General features: G+C 21.0%; 1 protein-coding gene across 3 annotated transcripts in view; it reads right to left on the minus strand.

The window, feature by feature from the left end:
- Positions 1-14,492, minus strand: part of LOC127281101 (phosphatidylinositol 4-phosphate 3-kinase C2 domain-containing subunit beta) — a 33,703-nt gene that overhangs the window by 5,717 nt on the left and 13,494 nt on the right. For all 3 annotated transcript variants that reach the window (XM_051304604.1, XM_051304602.1, XM_051304603.1), the window contains 17 exons: positions 14,054-14,274; positions 13,770-13,878; positions 13,442-13,603; positions 10,024-10,259; positions 9,729-9,828; positions 9,075-9,494; positions 8,622-8,823; positions 8,232-8,405; positions 6,061-6,321; positions 5,314-5,502; positions 3,257-3,482; positions 2,923-3,069; positions 2,485-2,733; positions 1,949-2,385; positions 1,579-1,735; positions 630-865; positions 104-304 (listed from right to left, as the gene is read on the minus strand). In XM_051304604.1, the coding sequence (XP_051160561.1) occupies positions 104-304; positions 630-865; positions 1,579-1,735; positions 1,949-2,385; positions 2,485-2,733; positions 2,923-3,069; positions 3,257-3,482; positions 5,314-5,502; positions 6,061-6,321; positions 8,232-8,405; positions 8,622-8,823; positions 9,075-9,494; positions 9,729-9,828; positions 10,024-10,259; positions 13,442-13,603; positions 13,770-13,878; positions 14,054-14,274 (3,727 nt within the window). The remainder of the gene's footprint in view (positions 1-103; positions 305-629; positions 866-1,578; positions 1,736-1,948; positions 2,386-2,484; positions 2,734-2,922; positions 3,070-3,256; positions 3,483-5,313; positions 5,503-6,060; positions 6,322-8,231; positions 8,406-8,621; positions 8,824-9,074; positions 9,495-9,728; positions 9,829-10,023; positions 10,260-13,441; positions 13,604-13,769; positions 13,879-14,053; positions 14,275-14,492) is intronic.

The following is a 14,492-nucleotide window of genomic DNA, read 5'->3' on the forward strand; positions in this document are numbered from 1 at the left end:
CTAATTTATAGAAAAAATAATAGTTTTTAATTTTTTTTTTAATATAAAAAAAAAATTTAATTTTTGTTCTCTCTCTTTTTAATTTATTTTTTAAATATATTACCTGACAACTTTGGCAAGTGGAAAATGAATGCAAAGTTTTTGATAAAACTCGCAAAATTCTTTATACGTCCGAAATAGATAGGTTGGATCTGCTTGACCTTTTCTTTGTATCCTAAGAATGTACATATAATATTTTTCTGGATCGTATCGTTTCTGATAGCCATGAACTTGTACACTTGTCAATTGTCCCTCTTGTTGCATTCTGAGAGACAAAACAAATATGTAAAAAAAATATAATATATAATAGTTGACTAAAAATAAATAGGAAAAAAAATTTTTTTTTTTACTGATAATTTAATCATCAGCATTATTCAAGAAATTTTAAATTACAAATCTTAATAACAATGGATTTTATTTCGAAATTATATTTTTTTTCAAACCGGAAAACGAAAATAAAAATTAATTTTTAAAATAATTAATAGAAATTATAAATTAAAAAATGTGATTTAAAATTAATTGAAATTAATTTTTAATTTCAATGGAATTGAAAAATTACTTTTTATAATAATAAATTGAAATCAACTTACGTGTATGTACGTGGAATAAATGACAATAGTTCACCGTCATTTTGCTCGCCGGAGAAACGTAATTGTGCCAAATTGTGTAAAAAGAAATTAAATTGCGTGAACCAACTTTTCAATGAACTTTCAATCATTCGCGCAAATGTTGCTGCTGCCTCGGGATTCGTTTGTCCAGGAAGTAATGCTTTTTGCACATAACTCACAGCGTCCATTGTAACACCAGGAATACCCGACGATGTCATCTGTAAATTAATATATTCATTTCTCATCAAATTCACATATTCCTTTATTTCAAAACGATCACAAATTTCATTTTTTGTCACACAATTATTATTTTTCACTTTTATTTTATATTTTTGAAATTTTAACAATTTAGTCATTATTTCTTCTTTTTTTTTGTCTCTCAGATTTTTAGTCCAATTAATTAATTATTAATTTTTCTTTTAAAAAAATTTCGATTTCTTAAAAAACGAAAAAATTAAAATTAAAATCGATTAAATTAAAAAAATTAAATTTTTATAAATTAAAAATAGAAATCGATAAGATATTTTAATTATTAAATCATGTTTTAATTAGCTTTGTAAAAATTTATCATCTTTTTCAAGTTATTTAACGGCAACGAGTAATGAGACTATTTTATAGAGAATAATATAATACATGGGGTTGATATGAAAAATATTATTTCGTTGGGGACGATAATGTCAACCGCAGAGTGATAATATTTCTGATAAATTCTTCCGCCTCCGTTTATAGATTTTCTTTTGTCAATTTTTGCATTTTAAAAATGTTGAATGTTTTTATTACGATTTAGTTTTTCAATAAAAAAAAACCACCTTTTTCTTTTTAAATTAAAAATTAAATTAATAACTAAATAAATTGCTAATATTTTATTACCCTATAGTAATTTTCATTTTTTTTTTTTTCAATTATTTTATAAATAAAAATAATTACTCACCAATCCAAATAAATGGAGAATCAAATTTCCATGTTTTCGAACAACATTAAAAGCCTGACAGCACAAATCGACAAAATGATGAAATTTCGCCGACGGTTTATCACCACCGTTAATAACATAAGCCATATCGGAAGTTAAAACAAACGGTGTTCGATCGCTGAAAATTATTTATTTTCTTTTAACAATATTTTAGAAAAATATATTATTTATTATAAAACAAGCCTCGGGCATTTTATTTAAATAAATCGCAAAAAGTCATAAAAAATCGTATAATTCGAGGCCTGTAATAATCTTTTTAACTTCATACTAAATAAAAACTACTTAAGTGACCAAAAAGAAAAATGAAAAAAAAATTTCATTTAAATCTTACCGTTTAAAATTGCCAAACATTTGTGCATCGCCGAGAAATTTGCCAAAATCAATATGAAACAAATGTCCCGATGTTTTGAGCATAATATTATCATTGTGCCTATCGCAAATACCCAAAATATAAGTGGCAACACTGTAGCCAGCACATGATGCCGTAAAATTTTCAACAGCTCTCTCATATTCTAATTCAGAGGGATTATGTTTTGCGAGCCATTCGGCAATTGGTCGATCTTTAAATGAGCCAGTAAGACCAAATTCAACTTGTATTTTTCTCAATGTCTCTGCATTTGATACCATTTCAATCATTCCACGTTTATTTCCCGTTGGTACACATGCAAATGTCACCATTTTCAAATCAAGACCCTCTTTTAACCACAATTTGTCCATTATTCGTACCATTTGCAATGTTAACATATCTTGTTGTAAATCATCACCAACCTGAATAATAATTAATTAATATAGAAATTTCTTCGAAATTAAAAATTGAAATTTGTTTTTTTTTTTTTCACTATAAAAGAAAATATTTGTTTTTCTTACCTTAAAAATTGCAGGACTTATAACTTCATCGCATGAGATAAAATTGATTTTCAATGGAAGTGTAAATGATGGAAAATAGGAACACGTTTGTATATTTATTCCAAAAACTTGTCGACTTGGCGATAATGGTAAACAAGTTCCATCGTCATCAGCAAGTTGGCCATTAATATTTTGTAATCCTAATTTTAATGTATCCATTCTTAATGATTCTTTGGTATTTTTTATATTTTCCGCCACTTCATGGAGATTCTGTAAAAAATTTTAAATTAAAAATTTAATTAATTAAATATTATTTATTATTATTATTATATTTATTTTAATTTATTTAATTTTTATTTAAAAAATTTTTAATTTTGGAACAAACAAACAAATAAATAAATAAAAATAATAATAACTATGACAAATAATTGATAAAAAAAACTTTTTTTTGCTACTTACTTTCACTAGACATTGTTGAGTAAGAAAACTATTTCTCAGTGCTTCGCCAATCACAGCTAAAAGTGCTCGTAACATAAGTTGCAATCGTCTATAATAACGAGCGAGACAAAGACTTTTGTCATCGTCCAAAGATGTTTCCGCAGAATTCTAAAATAAAAAAAAAAAAAACTTGTAAACGTTATTTTTGTAATTTTAATTAAAAAGAATAATTTTCTGAAAATTACTAACTGATTACTAAAATTAGTAAAAAAAAAAAAAAAAATAGTAAAAATAGTAAAATTATTAAAATAATAAGAGAAAATATTTTTTTTTTTGAAATTTATCGAATACAAACCTGAGGACTTAATCCTGGAAGAGCTTGTGTAAGTAGCCAATAAATATGATGAGCCACTCGAGGAGAGAGTAAAGCTCTTTCGAGTAAAAATTTAGCAAGATGAGATGCTTCATAAGTTTCATGTTTTAATGCTTGTAAAAGTTGTGGTAAATAATCGACAAGTTCATCGTTACTTAATTCCCTTATCCAACTAATGGCCATCTCTCGAACTTTCATATCCGGAAAACTATGACAAAATAATCAAACATTTGTCCGTTTTTCAAATTTATCCCTATTTTTTTTATTTTTTTTTTTTTTGTACTAAATTATTTCAATTTTTGCACAAAAATTTACAATATTTCAATATTATTCAACTTTTTATTATTTTTTTTTTACTTTTGTCAAATAAAAAAATTGAATTTTCATTTTTGTTAATTATTATCCAATATTATTAGGGTAAGTCCACGTCAGAAATATCAGAATCTTCGATTTTAATGATACTTGGTAAAATTATAGCTTTATATAAGAGCAATGTGTAAGTAAAAGGAATTTTTAAAATATCTAAAATTGTAAGAGTTATATCACTTTTAATTTTGATACTGCATTTTTTTCTTTCCTTTATATCTCGGTCAATTTTCAACCGATTTTGATGAATCAAAAACGATTTTTTTCAGAAAATTACGTATTTTCAGAAAATTTTAAAATAAAAATAAAATTTTGTTATTTAAATAGAAAAAAGTAAAAAACAAAATTTCTTTTAGATTTTTTTTCAATTTCGACCTCTTTTTTTTAATTTTTAATTTTTTAATAATATTCCTTTTTATTTTATCTTTAATTTAAAAAAAAATTCATCCTGGAGACTTTTTTAGATCTCGTGATATCGTCCTTTAAGTATTATAAGTCTTCATCAATTTGAAAACCGCAGGACTTGCTTCTATTATTACTTTCATTTGTTTGTTGAAATTCTTTATGGTTATGAATAACTATTTGTTTTAGAATCCTCTAAAAGAAAGCGCTAAAAACTTCAGCTACAATTTCAGGTTGCATTGTTAAGGTTTCATTACAATTTTTATTTTAAATTATAAATATTACAAAAAATAAAAACTTTGCTTCAAATCTATTAATAAAATATTGATTTGCTTGAATTTTCACTTGTTTTAGTCAAGTAATTTAAAAATAAAAACATTATTACGCGAAAGTTTCTAGTTTGTAACAATAATATTATAAAACAAATGAAAGTAGAAACACAAATCTGGATCCTAGTTTTCTTGAGATGTGGATATTTAAAGAGCGATATCACGAGATCTAAAAAAGTCTCCAGGATGAATTTTTTTTTAAATTAATGATAAAATAAAAAGGAATATTATTAAAAAATTAAAAATTAAAAAAAAGAGGTCGAAATTGAAAAAAAATCTAAAAGAAATTTTGTTTTTTACTTTTTTCTATTTAAATAACAAAATTTTATTTTTATTTTAAAATTTTCTGAAAATACGTAATTTTCTGAAAAAAATCGTTTTTGATTCATCAAAATCGGTTGAAAATTGACCGAGATATAAAGGAAAGAAAAAAATGCACTATCAAAATTAAAAGTGATATAACTCCTACAATTTTAGATATTTTAAAAATTCCTTTTACTTACACATTGCTCTTATATAAAGCTATAATTTTACCAAGTATCATTAAAATCGAAGAACCACTTGCAGATTCTGATATTTCTGACATGAACTTACCCATTATTATTATTCCCTTTTTTTATTTATAATCAATATCATTACTATTTTTTAATATTATTACTAAAATTATTAATTGACAATTTAAAAAAATCAAATAAAATTACAAAAAATTTAATATCTTTCAAAATTTAATTATTTTTTTAAAATTTTCCATCTATTATTATTATTATTATTTTTATTATTATTTTTTGAAATCTATTTTTATATGATTTCTTTCTGCTTTAACTGTAACTAAAATTTAAAAAAAAAAAAAGATAAAATGCGTAATTTATTTTTACAGAATCGGTTTTTAAAGAATTTTTTCTAAATAATTGATTCTATTTTTAAATAAGATTTTTTTCTCACCATGGAAGAAGTAATTGAAGAGCCTGCACTGGAGGCAATGGTGTCCAGACTCGTAACGATGCATGTAAATCTGGTAAACAAGCCCAATCCCAACTGTGTGCAGCGAGCAATATTTTTGGTAGTGCTTCTGGTCGATCGTGCAAATAATGACGTTTTTCCCAAAGAATTTCCCTTTCGTCGACGGGTGGTCTAAAATTTTTTTATTTATTTTATTGAAATAATTCCAACAAAGACTTTTTTTTTAATTAAATAAAATTGCATAAAGAATCCGACAAACAAAAATAAACAAAATAATTACTTTTCTATCTATATTAAATAGAATTTCTTTCTTTCTATATTAATTATTTAATTTGCAAAATTAGTTAATTTTTTTTCCATCTAATTAAATAAAAATATATTTAATATAAATCAATAAAAAAAAAAATCCAATTATTGAATAAAAAAGATCTAAAAATAAAAAAAAAATACAATAATAAATAAATATTTAATAAAAATAGAACTTTTTTTAAAAATAATTTTCTTTTTAATATTTAAAAATTTTTGTTAATAAAATATTTAAATAATGAAAAAACACAATTTTTTTTTAATTCTAATTAAAAAATTTCGCTTTTCTTTCTAATAGCAAAAAAAAAAGTAAAAAAATATTTAGATAATGAAAAAATACAATTTTTTTTTAATTCTATTTAAAAAATTTCGCTTTTCTTTCTAATAGCAAAAAAAAAAAAAAAAAAAAAGTAAAAAATTTACCTGGAAAATGTGTCTTGCTGTGTAATATCAAGTAACAATTCCTGTGTATTTTGATCCAAGGAATTAAAATCTAATGATTCAATATCGTGATCACGAAGTTCAGATGGAAATAAAACTTTTCCACCATAATCGGGAAGTTCTAAACCAATTATTGGATGAGTATCGCCATGAGGATGAATTCCCGGTGCTGGAGCTGGTCCCAATCGTTTGTCAGCCGATGCCGGCCACAGGGAAATGAAAAAGCTTCCTTGACTCATTGCACTGCAGAATTGAAAAGAAAAAGAAACAAAAAACCTTTTTTTTAATCTCTCCTCTTATTTTTTTTCATTTAAATTCATTTAGAATACAAAATTTAATTCGTTTTTTTGTTAAACTTGATAGAATTCTTTATTTATTTAATTACTTATATAAATAGCTTCTTTTTTTAAATTTATCTATTAGTTTTTATTTTATTAATTTTTTAAAAATTATTTTTATTAATATTACATTTTTCACAAAAATTACAAATTAACTAGCAAAATTAAACGCGCGCGAAACTAGGGATTTAATTGTTTATTATAAAGAAATTAAAATTAATATTATCAATAATATTTTTAATTTATTATAATATTATTACATTGTTAATAATAATTCCTTAATTTTTATCAAATAAAAAAAAATATTTCTTGATTTTTTTTTTTTTGATTATCTGTCGATAATTTTTCAGAAATTATTCAAGAAAATTTTCGATTTAAAATTTAAATTGATAATTTTTAATATAACATATATCGGTAAAGGTCTTGTAAAAATTTATCATTAAATAAAATTTTTTATTTTTTATTATATAATAATAAATAATAATTATTATTATTAATCTATTATATGAAATATATAAATTTTCAATTGCCTATAATAAAAAAAAAAATATTTTGCAAAAAAAAATTATAACCAAAAAATAATAAAAATATTTGTTATTAAATGAAATTTTTTATTATTATATAATAATAAATAATAATAATTATTATTAATAAATTTAAATTAATAAATAAATAATTTATAAATTATAAAAAATTAATATTTAATATATATATTATTCAATATTCCTAATTAATTAATATTATCAATAATATTTTTAATTTATTATAATATTATTACATTGTTAATAATAATTCCTTAATTTTTATCAAATAAAAAAAAATATTTCTTGATTTTTTTTTTTTTTGATTATCTGTCGATAATTTTTCAGAAATTATTCAAGAAAATTTTCGATTTAAAATTTAAATTGATAATTTTTAATATAACATATATCGGTAAAGGTCTTGTAAAAATTTATCATTAAATAAAATTTTTTATTTTTTATTATATAATAATAAATAATAATTATTATTATTAATCTATTATATGAAATATATAAATTTTCAATTGCCTATAATAAAAAAAAAAATATTTTGCAAAAAAAAATTATAACCAAAAAATAATAAAAATATTTGTTATTAAATGAAATTTTTTATTATTATATAATAATAAATAATAATAATTATTATTAATAAATTTAAATTAATAAATAAATAATTTATAAATTATAAAAAATTAATATTTAATATATATATTATTCAATATTCCTAATTAATTAATTAATGTAACATATATAAATATATATAAAATATAATAATTTAAATTTTATTTTAAATAAAAATTATTTAAAAAAATTTTATATTAAGTTAATATTTAAAAATAAAAATTATTAAAAAAAATTAATATTTAGTCAAAATTAAAAATTAATATGTATATATAATATAAATTTTTTTAATTATAATAACAAAAATAAATAAATATTTTGTGAAAATAAAAAAAAAATTTAATTTGTAATATATAATATAAATAATAAATATAATATAAATAAATAAATAATATAAAATTTTTTCTATTATTTTTAAAATTAATTAAATTATTGTGATTTAATTAAATAAATTTTTGAAATTTGATAAAATTATCAACTTATGCAGCTTACTCTATCAGCAATCGAATCAATTTTTCTCACAATTCTCACAATTTTTTTGCACGATTCTAATAATTTTATAATTTTTAATAATTAAAATACGACCGCACAAATGACAATGTCAAAACATTGAAAAATTTTAACCAACACAAAATAATGTCAAACATAAATAGATTAAAAATAAATTACATACCCATCGTAGTCGTAAAATTGAATTGCCCCCCAGCCAAGTTCTTCCTTTTGCATTGAACCTTCATTCGAGGAATTATTTTCATGTTCCGTTGGTTGTAATGTGCGACCATAAAGAACAATAACTAATCTTGCTTCCCTTGGAACTTGACAAACACTAATACCACGAAATTCCATCCTAAAAAAAATTTAATAATATTTTCAATAAGAATGAAAACGTAAAAAAAGAATATATAATTTTCAAATTCAAAATCAATGTAATTAATAAATAGTAATAAATAAATGCATTTAATAATTATAATAAATTATTTTTCTCCTCCTCCTATTCTAAATGAAAAACTTTTTTTTACAATTTTTTTTACAAAAAGAAAAAGAATTTTTTTTTTTTACTCACCACGAATTGAATAAAATTCTCGGATAGAAATTTGTGCTAACAGTCATTGGTTCAGAGAGTACAGGATTTCCCACTGGACGTGTACCGTGAAATATTTGAGCAGCAACAATATAATCGTCATGATTCCATGTTCCCGGTATTCGATGCATTGCTCCAACACGAACGAGAACTGTATCAAGCACTTCTGACGACACCAAAGTATCTAAATTCAAAATAGAAAAACGTAATCAAAATTTATTTATTTATCGAAAAAAAAAATCGAAGTAAATTTTCTCGAAAAATAACGACAAATAATTAATATTATTTAATAAATAGAAAAACAAATAAATAACAAAATATTGTAATTGTTTTTAGAAAATTATTTTCCAAAATTTTTTTTTGGAATATTAATAAAAAAATGAGAATTAATAAAATAAATTTTTTTTTTCTTCCAAAATATTGTTATATACATACTTGTGGGAAATTCTCCACGGCTTGTTAATTGAAAATCAACTCTAAATGCATGACAATAAGTTTCAACTAAATCTTGAATAGCGTCACGAATTTTATGACAATGCGATGAAATAAGTTCGGGAAATTTTGTACGCAATGTAACAACTGAATAATCACCGTCCTCGTGTAATATTTCTGGTTTTTTACATTCAATATTTGTTGTATGTACTTGTGGTAAAAATTGACAGCAAGCATTAACAAAATTATCAACTGCCTCGGTAATTTCATAGGTTTCAATATTTCCCATTAGTACGCATACTGCCTTAACTGTTTGAACAACGCTACGCGGTTGTAATTGTGGCAATAAACTTGAACCATGATTTGTCGTTGCTATTTGTACAGCGGCATTTTCAATTCTTTCTAATTCCTTTTCAACGGTTTCTAATAGAAAAGGAAAAAAATTTTATTTTTAATTATTTGTTTTTTAAATTTTATTATTTAATCAGTGTCTGTTGCTTAAAAAAAAGAATAATTTTTTTTTATTATAAATATAAGAAACTAATTAAATAATAATAATTTACGTCATTGCTGGTAAATTATAAACAAATATAGTTTATATTTTTATTTCCTAAATAATAAAATTTCTTTTCTTTTTTTTTTTAATTCAATAAATACCTAATAAAATAAGAAGAGTATCGTAAGAAATGGGTTGAAGTGGCTCATTTGGTAATAAATCCTCTAAAGTAACACATTGATCTCGATTGTCGTCCTGAAGCTGAAAAATGTATTTAAAATAAAAGAAAATGTTATAAATAAAAAAATATTTTTTAGTAAATTAAAATTAAATGAAATTTAAAAAAAAAATAAATAATAAACAAAAAAAATATATTATTTAAATAAAAAAAAATAAAATTAGTAGTTTTCTGTTGTTTTTTTTTTGAATTATTTTGTAAGTAAAATAAATACTTACAGTCCTGGCAATTGAACGTTTTATTTGATCACGAATCATTATTGCTAATTCAATATCCTTTTCTAATTTAATGCACTGATGTATATATTCATATTGAGCTAATGTTGTATTAGGTGCGAGATATTCCGCCAAACCCCAAACTCTTAAACAATAAATATTGTTCTCCATATTTACTGTATTGTCTTCATCCAAAGAACATGCTACAGTGAATATCACGTGTTCAACGCTACTATTAACTGAAAAATAAAATTTTACATACAAATTAAAATTAAACATTAAAATAACCCAAAAAAAAATTTTATTTTTAAATAAATTATTTATAACTAGCAAAATTAAACGCGCGCCAAATTGAGTATTTAATTGTTTATTATAAAGAAATAAAAGATTAATATTATCAATAATAATTTAATTTATTAGAATATTATTACATATTAAATGATAATAATGAAAATTATTTAGGCCTCGGATTATACGACTTTTTCCGACTTTTTTTAAAAATACGATTTTTATCGACTTATTTTAATAAAATACGACATTTTTTTTTACATTTGAAAAAAAATGTAAATAAAATACATTTTTTTTAGTATAAAATGTAGATCTTCTTCAGATCTTCTTCAATTCAATTATTATTTAACAAATTTTGAACTAAAATGATTCTTCCAGGCCTCGGATCGACTTAAAGGCACAAAAAAAGTCGTTTTAGTCGATTTATATTCCAAAAAAAAGTGGATTTGTTTTTTATTTTAACAAAAATATTTTACAAATTTTTAAATAACTTTTTTTTTAAATAATAATACTTTTGGAAGGGTTTAAAATGAAATTTTTAAAAATAATTGAATTTCAACAGATTTTGTTAATTTTCAGACAATAATTAAATTTTACAGAACTAAAAATAATTTATCAAATAATTTGAGATAACATTTTTTAAAGGTAATTGAATTTTCAAAGATTTACAATTGATATTTTTAAAATTAATTGAACTTCAAGGGATTTTTAATTAAAAATTTTTGATGATTTCACTAAAAAATTTATTAGAAACTGCAGACAAAAATACAATACTTTGAAAACCATTTTTAATTGAAAAATGGTTTCAGATAGTTGAATTTTCAAAGAATATTATAAAAATAAAAAAAAATTATTGAATTTCCTTAGAGTTATAATTGAAATAGTTAAATTTCAAAAAATTTTAGAAATAATTAAATTTTAGAAGCTTTTAAATTCAAATTTATGAAAATAATTGAATTATAATTGAAATTTTTGATAATAATTCAATTTTAGTTGATTTTTGATTGAAAATTTTAATAATAAATAATTTTGAGTTCAAATTTTTGAGAATAATTGAATTTTAGTTGATTTTTAATTGAAAATTTGGAAAATAATCGAATTTCAATTGAAATGTTGGATAATAATTTAATTTTAGTTGATTTTTTATTGAAAATTTTGATAATAATTAATTTTGAATTTAAATTTTGGGTAATAATTGAATTTTAGCTGATTTTTAATTGAAATTTTTGAAAATAATTTAATTTTATTTGATTTTGAATTGATTTATGATTTTGAATTAAAAATTTTTGGTAATTTTATTTGATATTTTTTTTAAAATTACAAATTATTGTTAAATTTTATAAAAATTTTAATTGAAAAATAATTTGAAATAATTGAATTTGTGTTGAATTTCATTAAGATTATTAAAAATAATTAAAATAAAGAAGATCTGAAGAAGATCTGCATTTTGTACTAAAAGAAAATATATTTTATTTAAATAACTTTTTTAAAAATGTAAAAAAAAGTCGAAATAGTCGCATTTTATTAAAATAAGTCAAAAAAAAAATTAGAAATAGTTGAAAAAGTCGTATAATCCGAGGCCAATTCTTCACTAAATTAATTATTTTTAATAATAATTGTAATGAAATACATCACAAATTCAATTATATCAAAATTATTTTTCAATTAAAATTTTTATGAAATTTAACAATTGTTTATAATTTAAAAAAAAATATCACAATAAAATTGAATTATTTTTTGAAAAATTTCAATTCAAAATAAACTAAAATTCAATTATTACCCGACATTTTAATTCAAAATCAATTAAAAATCCAATAATTATCCAAAATTTTCCATTTAAAATTTAATTATTTACCAAGTTTTCAATTTAAAATGAAATAAAATTCAATTATTTTCTAAAATTTCTATTCAAAATTAATTAACCAAATTTTCAATCAAAAATGAACTTAAATTAAATTATTATCCAAAATTTCAATTAAAATTCAATTATTTCCCAAAATTTTCAATTCAAAATGAACTGAAATTCAATTATTTTCCAAATTTAAAATCAAATAAAATTTCATTATTCTCAAAAATTTGAATACAAAATTAATTGAATTTTCAATAATTTGAATTTAAAAGCATCTAAAATTTAATTATTTCTAAAATTTTCCATTATAATTTTTTTTTTTGAAATTTAATAATTTCAATTATAACTATAAAGAAATTCAATTATTTTTAACTATTTTAATAATATTCTTTCAAATTTCAACTATCTGCAACCATTTTTCAATTAAAAATGATTTTCAAATTATTGTATTTTGTCCGCATTTTCTAATAAATTTTTTAGTGAAATCATCTAAAATTTTAATTAAAAAACACTTAAAGTTTCAATTAATTTCAAAAATCTCAATTTTAAATCTTTGAAAATTCAATTAAATTTAAAAAATGTTTTCCAAAAAAATTGTTTGATAAATTATTTTTAGTTCTGTAAAATTTAATAATTGTTTGAAAATTAACAATATATCTTTTGATATATTGTACCTTGAAAATTAATTTTTAAAAATAAATTTTTTTCAAATTACTATCTTGTACGAAATTTTCTGGCGCATCTTTTTTCTCATCATAAATTTTTTGTATTTGTATACAATTTTTGAATCAATATACAATTTTAAAAAAAATTTTCGTTGGTAAACGTTGTGTACTTCAGCTTCGTGAATTGAATTTTCGAATTTGTAATTTTTAAGAAACTTATTCCGAAATTTGGAAACACAATTATACAAATTAGGCAAAAATGAGAAAAAGAATTGTCAAAATTTGACACGTCATAAGATTACTATTCAAAAAAACACGTGAAATCAGAAAAGGCCAACTTCAAGTTAGGACAGAAGGACAGACCAAGCATTTTATTATTATATAATAATAATTTTTTAAATTAAAAATGAGAAAAACTAAAATTAATTAATTACAATTAAATTTTATAAATTAACAATTATTTTTAATTAAATAAATTATTTACTCTGAATACTAAATAAAATAATTTATTAATTGTTTGCAAAATAAAATAATTTCTAATGCGTTTTTAATTAAAAAATTTGAAGATTTCGTTTTTCCTTTAAATTTTCTTAATAAGAAAAAAAAATAATAAACTTACCATCACAGGTAAACGTTACGGACGGAATCGGATCTTTAGAGTCAACAGATATTTGCGAATGTACAACGAGTTTTATACTCGTTCCATCGGGATATAAATTTTCCATTATTGGACTAATAACATGACCGATATTTGTACTTGGATTGTTGAACGGAAATTCCCCTTCAGAAAAAAAAGACAAATTCATATTTTAAATTATATTTTTAAATAAAATTGTAATTTATTAAATTATTTTTTTTGTGTATTATAAATAAAATAATGGAAAAAGAAAAAATAAATGAAAATTAATTTAATATTTGCAAAGAATAAAAAAAAAAATGAAAATTACCTCGCACTGATTTCACCATTTTATGAAATGCCATTAAATCACAATCGTGAAGGGAAACTCGTGTCTTGACTACAGTTACATTTTCGTAAAGACGCGTTTGTCGTTTTTGCTGTAAGAATAAAAAATTCAAAAATTACAAAAAAAGTGATTAGAAATTTTTTCTTTTTCTAAATTATTAAAAATTATCTATACAAAAGAATTAAATTTCCTTTATTTGTGTCAATAATTTCTATGAAATGAAAATCAATGAATATAACAGAAAAAAATTCCTTCTGTTTACTTACTCGACGATCGAGTGATGTTTTTCTTCGTTCAATTGTGTTCCAGGCAGATGAATTTCTAGGTGGCAAAGGCGGTGGTGCTGCCGGTGAAACGGCTGGCGATTTTGCCGATTTTTCCACAGCCGCATAAACTGGATCGGAATTGACGGTTTCACTTGTACTATACATGTAGTCAAACGGGTCAAAAGGATCATAAACTGAACCGCTGTACTGTGACTCAACTTCTGTGTAAAAACAATAAATTTCAAACATAGTTTTTTAAAAAAAGCAAAAAATAACAGTTTTTCGTTAAAATATAAAAATTTGTTATTTAATTTAATTTTTTTGTTATCCCTTCTTTAACATATTTACGAATTATTATTATTTCTTTAAATAAAAAATAGAAAAAAAAAAATTTGTAGAACAAAATAGTAATTGAAGAAGAAGGTAAAATTAATTAATA

Source organism: Leptopilina boulardi, unplaced genomic scaffold (assembly GCF_019393585.1).
Source record: "Leptopilina boulardi isolate dan_hultmark-lab unplaced genomic scaffold, ZJU_Lbou_2.1 LbouV2_266, whole genome shotgun sequence".
Taxonomy (NCBI): domain Eukaryota; kingdom Metazoa; phylum Arthropoda; class Insecta; order Hymenoptera; family Figitidae; genus Leptopilina; species Leptopilina boulardi.